General features: G+C 33.7%; 1 protein-coding gene across 1 annotated transcript; it reads right to left on the minus strand.

Annotated features, from left to right (window-relative positions):
- Positions 1-11,993: 11,993 nt before the first annotated feature.
- Positions 11,994-12,848, minus strand: LOC110414197 (LOB domain-containing protein 29-like). The gene is made up of 2 exons (XM_021425274.2): positions 12,536-12,848; positions 11,994-12,419 (listed from the first exon to the last, which is right to left on the minus strand). Exons 1-2 carry the CDS (start codon positions 12,812-12,814, stop codon positions 11,994-11,996), a joined length of 705 nt encoding a protein of 234 aa, XP_021280949.1. The 5' UTR covers positions 12,815-12,848.

A 12,848-nucleotide genomic window follows, 5' to 3' on the forward strand; every position in this document is an offset into this window, starting at 1 on the left:
GTCTGTTCTGGTATCTGGATGATAATTTGTCTTGGAAACTTGTACTTTACTTGGGAGGTGGTTAAATTTTCTTTTGATAGTCTACTGTTCAGAGAGCCACAATAATAGAGCAACTTCGTTTGACGATCTGATAAAGGCCTTGGAATTCGGATTATCATGAGTTGTTTACATCCCTTCTTTCACACCTATCAGTTCACGACCAATGAAAGATTACACATAAACATACAAATTTGAACCCTATGGTGTCCTTTCCTACAAAGGGACATTAATTAAATTAAGAAAGCAATTGTTAGGGGGTTTCTAGATGACATTCTTATATTATATAAATTATCAGCCTGAAATCACAGCATGCTGGTTCAATCTATTTCTTCCAAGCCAAACTTGATTGCCTCCAACTATCGTCATCATCGCGTAATGTAAATAATTTTAGCGTGTTATAGGAAAACTCTACCACACAGCATTGCTTAACTGTGTTTTTCTCTTTTGATTCTCTTTTCATAAGCCTAAATTTTTTACACACAAAAAAAAACCATTAATTCTAATACTTAAAATGCGGGGAAAGTGAACTTAAGCAAAAGGTCCCCAAGGATTCCTTCCAACATCTCTTTGGTCCAAATGCAGATCACCTGGAATGACTAGCATTATGACTTTGCTTTGAAAATTTTCGTGTCAATAAATAGGGATCAGGGAAGAGGCTGTGAGTGCTATCATGGTCATTAGAGGCAAGCACACTCTTGGGGGAAGTATACTTGGGACCCACCCACTTAGGGTTTATGTTTTAATTAGTAGGTTTACCTAACATAAGTATTCTTTCTAATTTTAATACCAATAACCTATGGCCTTGTGTCCTTATTTATAGACAAAATGTTCCCTTGATTGAATGCACAAGGCTACATTATGAGGTAGGAGCTTTGGCAACTTTTATCTAACCAACTGAGCTAACTGTATACTTAAACATATTAATCTAATTTGAGGATAAGCTTATTTGTTTAAGGCTCAATTTATCATTGAAACAGATAAACCAACCCCTCCTATATTTTGTTAAGTATTATTTATTTCATAGAGCATAGAGCATAGGCTAGTTAACCCTCATAGATCAAATAATATTCATCAGATATGATTAAGACTCAACAGAAATTATCGTGAATTGAATTCTTGAATCTTGACCATCGACCAAATTATGGAGAAAAAAGGAAAAAAAACAAGTTGTTATAGCATTTTTAGCTTGATGTTGAAGTAATGACCTATCATTCTTTTTGATAATCAAGCTTTGCTTCTAGATATTCTAATTATTAACTGATCTCCCCTATATAATCAACTAGAGAAAAGCTCTAGCCTTGGGTTGATCTTTATGGTTACAACCTAGCCAACATTGTACACATCCTACTTCATGGCTTGCAAGCTCATCCTCTAAATTTTAAGTTGGTATAGATGATTCCATTAATAATTTTATTAATCTTTTCTATACGAAATATCAAATTGTATGGGTTAATACAATTGCAACTAACCACTGTGTTGATTTCTACAAGAAAATTGTGTTAGAGTTGAGGTAGTTCAACTGTCCTTTTAAGCAACTAAGTGGGGAGGCAGTGGCTTTGTTAGAAGGGGATGTCACTGAATAAGAGGTTTTGGAAACGAGATGTAGCTGTGACAGCAACAAGGCTTTGGGGTCAAATGGATATAACCTCTAATTCTTTAAAAGCCAATGGTCAGTGTTGAAAAAAGATGTGATGGTGAGCATAAAAAGGTTCTTTTAGGTTGAGGAAATAGAAAAAGGGGCAAATAATTCTTTGATCACTTTCGTACCTAAGGTAGCTAATCTTACAAGTATCTTGAAATATAGACCAATTAGCTTAGTGGGAAATCTATACAAGGTGGTCTCAAAGGTTCTTGCTAATAAGCTTTAATTGGTCATTGGGGAGGTTATAGGAGAGAAGCAATTTACATTTGTCAAGGAAAAACAACTTATGGATTGTGTGCTAACCGCCAACGAGATTTTGGATCTCATCAAAAAGGGAAATGAAAGAGGTTTTATTTTCAAAGTTGATTTTAAGAAAGCTTACGATAGCGTTGACTGGGGGTTTTTGCAGTTCATCATGACCAATATGGTATTTGGGGGGAAGTGGAGGAGATGGATCATGGGTTTCGTTAACAAGGTTAAAGTCTTGGTGCTTGTAAATGGGGTGGCTACAAAGCTTTTAGAATGGGAAAAAGATTACGGCAAAGGTGTCCACTAACCCCATTTCTCTTTAATATAGTGGTAGAAGTGTCTACTCAATTGATGGTGAAAAGAAGGGAAAGGAGACTATATAAGGGTGTTTCGATTGGGTTGAATGGACTGAAGATCTCGTTTTTGCAATTTGCGGATGATACTATGATATTTTATAGACCGGAGGTCAAAACTCTTGTTAATGCTAAGGGAATAGTAAAGTGTTTCCAAGCTGTCTCAGGGTTGAAAATTAACTTTCAAAAGTGTAGCTTTATTAGTGTTGGGGTAAATGTGTAAGTCATTAGGGAAAGTGTAGAAAGAATTAGCTGTCCTTGGATGGAAACCAAGGGTCAATGCAAATGTGGAGGCCTATGATTGAAATATTTGAAACTCGGCTTATAGGTTGGAAAGCTAAAACATTGTCTATCGGGGGTAAGATGACACTTGTTAAAGCCATCTTTATTAGCCTTCTCATTTTTTGTATATCTATTTTCCAAATGCCAAATGGAGTTATAAGGGAGCTTGAAAAATTGAGAGAATATTCTTGTGGGGTGGAAATGATGATACATGAAAAATTCACTACATAAAGTGGAGTAAAGTTAGCAATTGCAAGGAAAATGGAGGATTAGGGATTGTGAGTCTTGAGCTGAAAAATAAAGCGTTACTAAACAAATGGCTTTAGAGATATGGGAATGAGAAAAGAAATTTATGCTGAGAGGTAATTGTGGAAAAAGTATGAGGGAATCCCACCAATCTTCTACAAGAGGCAAACACTAATAGAGGTGTTCTAAAGTGTGGACTAATATTTTACAACCTTTGACTTCTACTAATGAGTTTTCCTTGCAAGTTACTTCTTCAGTGCAACCAGTTGTTAAGGATGGAAGCAGTTTACTTTTTTGAAAAGACAGGTGAATCGAAGGGATGACTTTGAAGGAAAAATTCCCGAGGATGTATGCTTTTGCTTACAATAAGGAAGGGTACATTTGGGAACACAGTAGATGAGAAAAAGAAAGTTGGATATGGATCATTGAATTGAGGCGACAACTTTTTGGATGGGAAAACAAACAATAGGAATAGTTATTGGAAACAATAGCTAAATACCATTTAAGTAGAACAATGGAGGATAAGATAGCTTGGAAAGGTTCTACTATAGGTCGGTATATAGTGAGTCATATTGTAAACAAAAGCTCGATTCTAATAGCAATAGGAATAATGTGTAGAGGAAAATATGGTCTAATCTTGTCCCGCACCAAGTGGAGGTTTTTTGCTGGTAAACCTTTCATGAGAAGATAGTTGTGAAATGTAAACTTATGGAAAGAGGACTACTAAGTCAAGAAACAACGGATGTGTTCTATGCAACAAAGGTATGGAAACTATCAAACATTTATTCTTCCATTGTGATGAGGTGTGGAAGGTATGAATGTGTTGGAACAATGGGTGAGGAGTGAATTGGGTTGTCTTGGATAAAGTTGAAGATTTCTTTAGTTTGTGGAATGAAGCCTCTATCAAGGAAGGAGATAGACAGATTTGAGAGCTTACGTTCTTCGTTATCACTTGGTCTGTGAGGCTTCTAAGAAATGAAGTAATTTTTAGAGGTGCAACTTGGGATGTTATTTAAGTATAGGAAGCAAGTAAACTAAGAGTTACGGTGTGAACTAAAGCATGATGGTTGAACAAGTATGGGTCTGTTCTTGATACTTATAGAACCCAAATCTTAGGGTGGCAACAAGACAACCAATAACATGAAAAAAGGTGGAGGGATGGACTAAGTCACCATCGAGGTCAATAGAGTTCAATGTCGATTAGGTTGCCAAAAGGAGCCCAAGTGAAGCGAGGCTTGGTAGAGTATTGATAGATGATAATAGGCATGTGAAGTCCTATTTTGAAAATCCATCGGGGTGGAGGATGCCAACTTAGTAGAAATTCGAGCTATGAGGGAGGCTTTAATCCTCTTTATAGCTTCCAAATAGGGATAGACACATTCCTTGATAATCAAAAGCAATTCAAGCAATGCCATTAAATGGGTGAATAATCCAACTGAAGGGCCATGGAGACTACGGAAGTGGATTCTTCATATTAAAAGGTTGAAAAAAGATGTGACAGGGTGAGAGGTCAAGTGTACATTTAGGGACAACAACCAATTAGTTTACAACTGGATAAGGCTTGGGTCCAAAGAGTTTAAGATCTTATAAATGTTTTAGAATAATTTGGCATGGGTTTATTCTCAGTTTGTGTGGAGATCTTTGCTGAGTTTTGTTTTTTTAGGTGATAAGGAGTAATTTTGAATTTGGACCTTATCTTTTTGGTTTGTGGGGTTGTCAACCTCTTTTGGTTTTTACATAAGGCAGGGAATGTGTGATGTTATTGGGGTCGTGGTGCCTAGTACAGAGGTAGGATTGTGAGTTTGTAAGTAAGAAGGGTTATTGGCAGTTAATAAAAAGTCCAGGGAACCTTTCTATTTTGTATAGATTTTTGGATTTTGTTTGCTAAGCCTTAATTCAGGGAAGTTACTTCAAATGTGAAAGTAACAACCATGAATCTTGTTTGTGTCCCAACCTTAGGGCTGAACTATCTGTCGATTGCTTGTTCTTTCTCTCGCCATTTTAATTCCTGATCCCTTTACCCATTCAATTTCGCAAGGTCTAATTGATGCATTGGATTGCACTGGAACACCATCGATGTCGAACTCAAGCCCTTCGTCAGTTGCTTGTTCCTTTTCCTGTCATTTCAATTGCCTCATCCCTCCACCTATTCGATTCCCTCAGCTTCAGCAGACGTCTTCTTCCTTATTATTTAATTATTTAATTATTATTTAATTTTTATAGATATATTATTTAATTATTTAATTTTTGTATGTAATTTTACATGATTTGTGGGTGCTTATACTTAGTTTTGATCAATGAATAGAAATTTGTCAAATTGTTAGTTGTTGAATATGTTAATGAGAAATGAGTAATAATTTTTAATGGGTTTTTGCATAAATAAGTCATGAGAAGATATTTTAAAATACAAGAAATTATCCTACAAGACTCAAATCTTAAACAACAACAATATAATTCTACTAATGATGATACTCAATAATCTTCTAAGTAAAGTTGTGTTGAATTTGATATAAGTACTCTCTCGACATGTCTTAAATTGAGAAAAATTTTTTTTTAATTATTATTATTATTTTAATTATGACATCACTCAAAAAAATTTCTAGATTTGCCCCTGCACATGGTTATGATAAAAACTAAACAAATTGGAAGTTTTATAACACGTACCTTGAATGCTTGACTAATAAAAAATTAAAAATAAATTAAATGGTTATTTATGTATGTTATTCTCTGTTGTTTAAAGTAAGTTTATTGTGTTAATATTTGATAACTTTATTCTAAAACAAAATAAGTGCATGGCTACCTTCCAGTGGTCTTCTTTGATGGCTAATGTAATGATTAACAAGAGTCTTCAACTTTATTGCCCTGTGTTCTAATAGTATTTGCGTGGCTATTTATCCATTTTGATTACATTGAAAGGAATGGTTTTTTCAATGTAGCCGTATTTGATTGGTTATTCTAACTCTAAAGCTCCCTTATCAAATATGATTACATTGAAGAGACCATTCCCTTAAATATAATCATAATGGATAAATATACATATAAATACAATGAGAACAAAGGGCAATGAAGTTGAAGACTCATGCTAATCACTGGGTTAAGCGTCGATTCTCTAGAAAATTTAGAGACCTACGAGGCATTAAAGGAAAATGTGCACCATATAGAGAATCATTTAATGAACTTAGAGTTGAGCATCCAATAGATCCTCCAATGCATGATGCAGTTAGTTGCCCATGTTGAATCTTGATCAAAGTAGTTAACAGACCCATCTAATAATGGGGTTGTGCGATCGTGGAAAGATACTAGTAGATAGATTTGTATTCTTAATAAAGTTGTACCTTTTTATTTGTATTTTTTTATTGATTGTAATAAAAATAATACTCGTTGTATTCTTCCTTTTTTTATTTTTGTATTCTTACTTTTATTAATTAAAAAATTAATTATGTTGCAATATTTAAAATTATTCATTATTTGCATTTGTATTAGTATTTTTCATTTTTAAAAATTTTATTTTGTATTTAACGTCATTATCAAAAAAATTGTTGAGGGAACTCAAGATCATTGATAAAGCAGACCTCATTACCAACAAAATGTAACTTATTACTGATAAAACTTAACACTATATGAAACTCTCAATTTTATTGACAATTCTGTTGAAAAATCCGTCAAAATAATATCAACGAAATTCACTAACGAATGTCACCCAATACCAACCATGACAGGCTTTGACAGAGTCAATGTTTATCGACTAAACATATGGATTAAATATTCAGATATTGACGAAGAGACCTTTATCGATGATGGTATTTACCAGTGAATATCGATAAAACTTTTCATTGATATCCCATCAATATTTGAATTTACCAATAAAATTTGCACCCTTATAGATAAAAAATTTCATCGATAAAAGAATCAAATTTAATAATGATTCTTGATAGCTTCATTTATAATTAAAAAAAGTAAGGTATTTTAAAAATATTTTAATAAAAAGGATAAAAAAATTTTTAAAACTTTTAAAGAAAAGCACCTTTATAAGTTTGCCAGCTCAAATGAATTTAGTTAAAAACCATAAATTGTATTATTCGTTATGTTTGGAAAATCCTACCTACTATAGTTGGTCGTACTTGATCTCTTTTATTTTTATAATTGAAAGAGGGGGATTAAATTTTATTTTTTAGACAGAGAGATAATACATCAATCAATAAATCAAATGGTTGGGTGCATCATACTTGTCCTCTTGGATCATCAAAAAGAAAAAAGAAAACTCAATTTCAATTGTTCCTTTGTTACTTACATTTTCCTAGGAAAAGATTTTAAATTTTTATTTAAGAGTTATAACTAATTGGGTGAAGAAGGTATCGATTTTGTTCCTGTTTTTGCCTTCTAATTAACTTGCAAGTTAGCAAGGTGTAGAGTGGGTGAGTGGACTTGTTGGTATGTTGCGGGGCAACATGCAGTACAGCCTCTTTGTACTGATTCTTATCATCAAGAGGGCGCATATCGTCTCAAGAGAGTGAACTAGTTCCCGTCTCATTCTCCATCACCCTATTTTCACTAGTAAACTATTTGTGACAATTTAGCAATAATAAATTGGTCTTCTAATCCTCTTTTGAGATACTGTTATGTAACATTTTCCAACAATATCCTGCTTGGTTGTTGCTACCATTGCAGCCACAATTGCCAGAGTAGTCATTGAACCAACTTAAAACCTAAAACAACACCCAAAAAAATAAAAAAAGCATGCAAGAGAATAAATAATTTGAGCAATCAGGCTACACATTGGGGGATTAATCAAATGTCAAGTTCTTCGAGCCCATTACCCTTTCATAAAAATCTTTATCATTATTTAATTAATCAAACACAGTCAAGCGGCAGTAATCACTTTCATCCTTTTGTCTATTCTTGCATTAGAAGAAGAAAAAAAGAACCACGAATATTAAGGTCTAGAATGCATTTGTTGGACTCCATTACTCGCACTAAGAAAAAGTTAAATTATTCCAGAGACTGAATAATTAAATTGGAGACGAGTGATGATTAGTTGAATGTGAGCTCAAGGAAGTGGAAAAAGCTGTCACATTAAAGAAACACAAGAAAAAACACAACTTTAGTACGAAACAATATAAATTATTACATATAAAATATGCTTAAAAGAGTTGAAAAGATAAAAAGAGGGTATGGTCTGTTTCTTTGACAGAGTCTAATTCTTAAAGGACAGGAGCCCCATGTTATAAATATTTAAGTTACAAAGTTAGAACCGTGACAAACACTTCCAACTCCAATCTTTGTCAAAAGTGTGTAGATTATTAAGGTATGGTAAAGGATGAATAATGAAGATTTAGAAATTTAATTTTTATTCACATGACATGGGACTGTTGATGACGTGTTTGTTTAAGACTAGAGATAAACACGAATTATTGTCTTATATGGGGATTAAACAATTAGAAGCAAAACACAAAAAATGAAAGGAACGGTTTGGAGTTTGGACTAAACATAAGAAAAGCAACATGGGTTACATACACGTCTTCTTGCAGCTATGAATCAATTTTTAAACACGAAATTTGACTACTAAGGTTGCACACACACACACACACGTGGGTGTAATCATAACCGTTGATTGTGGGGTCCAGTAATGGATGATATCAGATGGACAGTTTTGTCTTTACAAGCAGCTCCATATAATCGTGCTTCCTTGTAGATGGTGTATGATCATGTTGCGAAAAATTAATAAACTTGGATAGGATAATGAAAGAAAGTTGACCATCCAGCCTCTGACTTATATTAGAGGTGATATAAGCATTAGGCTTCCAATCATCAGGATTCAGGAGGTGTAGAGCTGTTTTAAAATTCATTTCAGATAAATTGCGAGTTCAAAGCTTGAGTTGAATGAAGCAAGATCACAAGGTTGCTAAGACCAAATTAGAGTCTGTTTCGTAGCAAAACCAGATCAGTTAATAGCTTTAAGCCATTTAGAAACGGGCCAATCTTTAATTACGTAATTATAATTTTAGTTGGGCCTGCTGCAGTTCTTGTTGGAGAGCGGAAAAGAAACCCAAAAGTAATATGGAGATCAATCATATTTGTACTGGATGTAATGTGCAAGCTTTTGAAAATCATATAATATATATATATATATAACAAGGTAGAAGATTACTTGATAAAGTATATAGATGTGTTAATATGTGCATTAATGCTTTACCCTCATGTAACTGTGCATTTTATTATCTTTTTTGTATTATACGATTGTACATGAAACACTAATAGAAGGAATAGATTTTTTTTTTTTTTAGTAAAATAGTAATCAATCACTTAGACTATGTAGTAGCTTTTCCAAATAACATTAAACCATGTTTTTGAATACTTCATTATGCTTTCTAAGGTAATATATACACCAAAGTAATGCAATATTAAAATTTAATAATATCCGTAATAATTATATATTTCAATTTTAAAGTATTTTTAATTATAATTTTTTAAATTAAAAAATCATACACGTTCATGTCTCATGCATTGCACGAGGTCAAAGTTAGTTAATATATAGTTTTCTTGCGTTTTTGGGCAATGCAATTCCTAAAATTGATTTTTTCTTTATTTACATAAATGCACTTGATGCATTTGCAATTTTTAAAGAAATTTCAAGTATACATACAAATCGGGTTTGACTAATAAATTAAAATTAAAAGTTGGTATCCCTTCAAATTTTAATAATATTGGTTTCTGTTCTAGTAAAAATAGGAGGCATATTGGCATTGTCAAATTTGGTGTTATGAGCTCAAAAACATATGGACTAAAGGTGTGGTGCAGGCATGATAAAATAGATAAATTGCCAGTGTTTTGTTCATACCCTCAACAAAGCCTTTCTAACTACTTGAAAGGCCAGGGTATTAATTAATTATAGTGACATTTTTTTAATGTATCTACTTCTTTTGGCTTGTAGAAACCTGGCTGAATACCTAATCAGTGTCACTCTTGTTTCCGCGGTGTTAGCCAATTCAAACAATATTGCAAAAGAAAGAGGATGAAATCAATCCAAGAAATGGCAAACGCTCCTTTCCTCAGTGATCATGTGGCAACAAGAGAGTTGCACCTTGTTTTAAAAGGGTAACAATATAAATTATTGATCCTGAGTCGCTACAATGTTTCTTCAATAACCTATATGAATGATGTCTACAATTAGATTATTTAAGAAGAAAAAATAAATATATAAAATGACATCAGCATGTTGATGAACACTGAATTCTATCAATGAAAATCTACCCAAAAATAAGATATAGGCCCCCGTCATGCTTTCCAAGAAAAAGGACAATATTAAAACAAAAGGATATGTGTGTGTGTGTGTGTGTGATCTGCTAATAATTATGATGCTATTGTTTAGTGTATGTTGAGCAAGAAAACAAGTGGTCAGGTCTACCTCATTCAAGATTTGCAATCCAAATGCATTATAATACTCTAACCATTTTATCATGTATTTCATCCTAATCAAAATTTTGGTAAACATCAGACTTGCACTGACTGATCATATCTCTGATTTTGTCCAAATGCTTTCCTGATAAGTAATAATGCAACAAGGACTTTACAGCTCATTTAGCAAGAGACTTCCTAAATGATTTGACAACCGAAATTTGTCTTAATATTCCTTCACCCTTCAACTCACACACTGCTTTCTGGTAGAACGCGAATTACTTTCTTTGCATTCTCCCTAACAAGGAACACTATACTCACCAAAAATATCAGTATGGCAACCTGCAAGTTTAAGTAATTCCATGAAGTAATTAATAAGCTTAGATATTTTTCACACCTCTAACTTCTCTCTTCATATCCTGCTATAAATGATAGAAAGGAAATTTCAAGTAAACTATAGTGGAAGAAGAATCAGATAAATTGCACTCATTGCTTAATTTATTCCATATGACAAGTCAAAAAAATCTGCTTTGCCCTGAAAAATGCATTGCAAATAATATAAATATTGTAAATCCACACAGAAAGGTTGAGATATAGAGTAAACAACCTCACGTATAACAAAGCTAATATTATTGGTCATGAGTCATAAGTAAGATTTAAAAGCATTAGTTAAGAGATTTAGATAATATAGCATATGCACCAGAAACTATAATCATCATTCTTTTTTTGGGTTTTTTTTTTTTGGGGGGGGGGTGGGAAGAGAGGGGGTGTGGTGGTGTTGTGTGTGGGGGGCAGATTTGTGAAAATGTTTCCTACGAATCATCACCAAATCAAATATTGGGAAAAGCTGGGAATGAAGAATTGAAAGCGAAACAAGCTGAGGTGAAGACCAAAGTTAGGTTCCATTAATAATCTAAAATTTCTCTTGGGATCATAATCACGAGTATTTTAATGAAAATGAGGTATTTCCTTATGCTTATTCTCCTACGACAAATGTAATTTCAGACCTTTAAATCTTTGATAAAATTTGTTGTCTCTTGAGCGCTATGGTACTATTCTTGAAAGGGAAAAGGGAGTTTTAATTTCCTTGATACTAGAATCAAGCTGCAAAAATTGCAAGTTATAAGACAGTATACACTAGGTAATAAACAAGTCAAGTTGCACCGTTACGTCTATAGCTTCAACAAAAGAAATAGCTCTATTATTTGTACCCAAAAACAAAAAAACAAAAAGAATTACCTATATCTCTGCACCTCAGTGATTTTCTTGCAAATAAACAGAGTAAATAATTAAACTTAAGCTAAATCATGAACATTTTAATGAGTAGGATACTTAGATCAGATGCTTTAATCTTGAATCAAATCCATTAAATAGACCAATTGGTTAACTGTTCTGAACCAACAAATAAAAAGGTTTATAAAGGGAAAGTGTGGAAAAAAGGATCTAGGTAACTGTAATTTATTAGGTCAAAAATTGAGGCCCTTACTAGGTCAATAAACAAGGTAAATTAGCTCAAACAAAACCAGAATTTCTCAAGTTCTGTAAGAGAGAGAAATACAGTATAATTCTATCAATATCCAAGGTTGCACTAGATTATGGAAAACAATAGTAGGGTAGATTTTAGGGTTTCCGATTGTATGAACATTTCCTAGGGTTCCTAGCTTTTATTTATAGCAACAAAAGTGCATGTTTTCAAGATATGCAACATCAATTCAAAACTGGAAGGTCGAATATCGTCTTCACCGGTTTATAAATCTCTTTTGCTGAAGACTCTTGATCCCCTCATCTCATGATTGTTGAGCATAGCCGAAGGCCATTGATTGAAGATCATCGACATCCTGGAAAGTCCATTGTCTGTTGTTTGTTTGCATGTCAAAGGAAGACATTGAATGAGGAGTCTCCCCGTAAGTGGTAGTGGTAAATGAGGCATCTTCTCCTGATGAGATGACTGAATTTTCATAATTTCCTAAAGAGGTTGGGTCCAAAAACCCAGTCTCACAGTACGAATTTGTGTTGGGATGATTGGAGAGGTCGGGATTAAATTGTGGTGCCATGCTTGGATTATCTGGGTGAAACCAACTTTGAACATCTTGGAGGTGAGAAGGAATCTTTCCATAGTGTTTGTCATTAGGGTTTTCAGTAACAGAGCCGTTAAGAATGCTCTGAGCTGCTTGTTCCTTAAGGGAAGCAAGTTGTGCCTGTAGATTGACAACCTGTAGAATTTGAAACCAAGAAAGCAATGGTAGATTGATATTAGATCTCTATCTAAACGCAAATTAGGGTTTCAAATCATCAATTTAGTTAAACAAGGTCAAAAGGGTCACAAAACCTGCTGTTGGAGAGCAAAGATATGTGAAACACAGCCATAAATGGGGTCTTGAAGCCTAGCTTGAGCTTCATAAGAGATTGTGACCGCAGCTTCACAGCGGTCACTGACAGGGAGGTGAGCAAGAAGCTTTGAGACATTGCTTGCACCAAAAACCTTGTGGATGGCTGCAAAATGGGTTGCACCTTGTTCATGGCAGAAATAAGGTGCGAAAACACAGCCTCTAACACATTTTCTTCTCAAGAACTTGCAGGCACCACAAGGGGAACCAGAACCTGTCATCTTTTTTTTTTTTTGTTTGGGAGGGGTATTTTAG

Source organism: Theobroma umbraticum, unplaced genomic scaffold (assembly GCF_002168275.2).
Source record: "Theobroma umbraticum cultivar Fairchild unplaced genomic scaffold, ASM216827v3 scaffold_4.1, whole genome shotgun sequence".
NCBI classification, from domain to species: domain Eukaryota; kingdom Viridiplantae; phylum Streptophyta; class Magnoliopsida; order Malvales; family Malvaceae; genus Theobroma; species Theobroma umbraticum.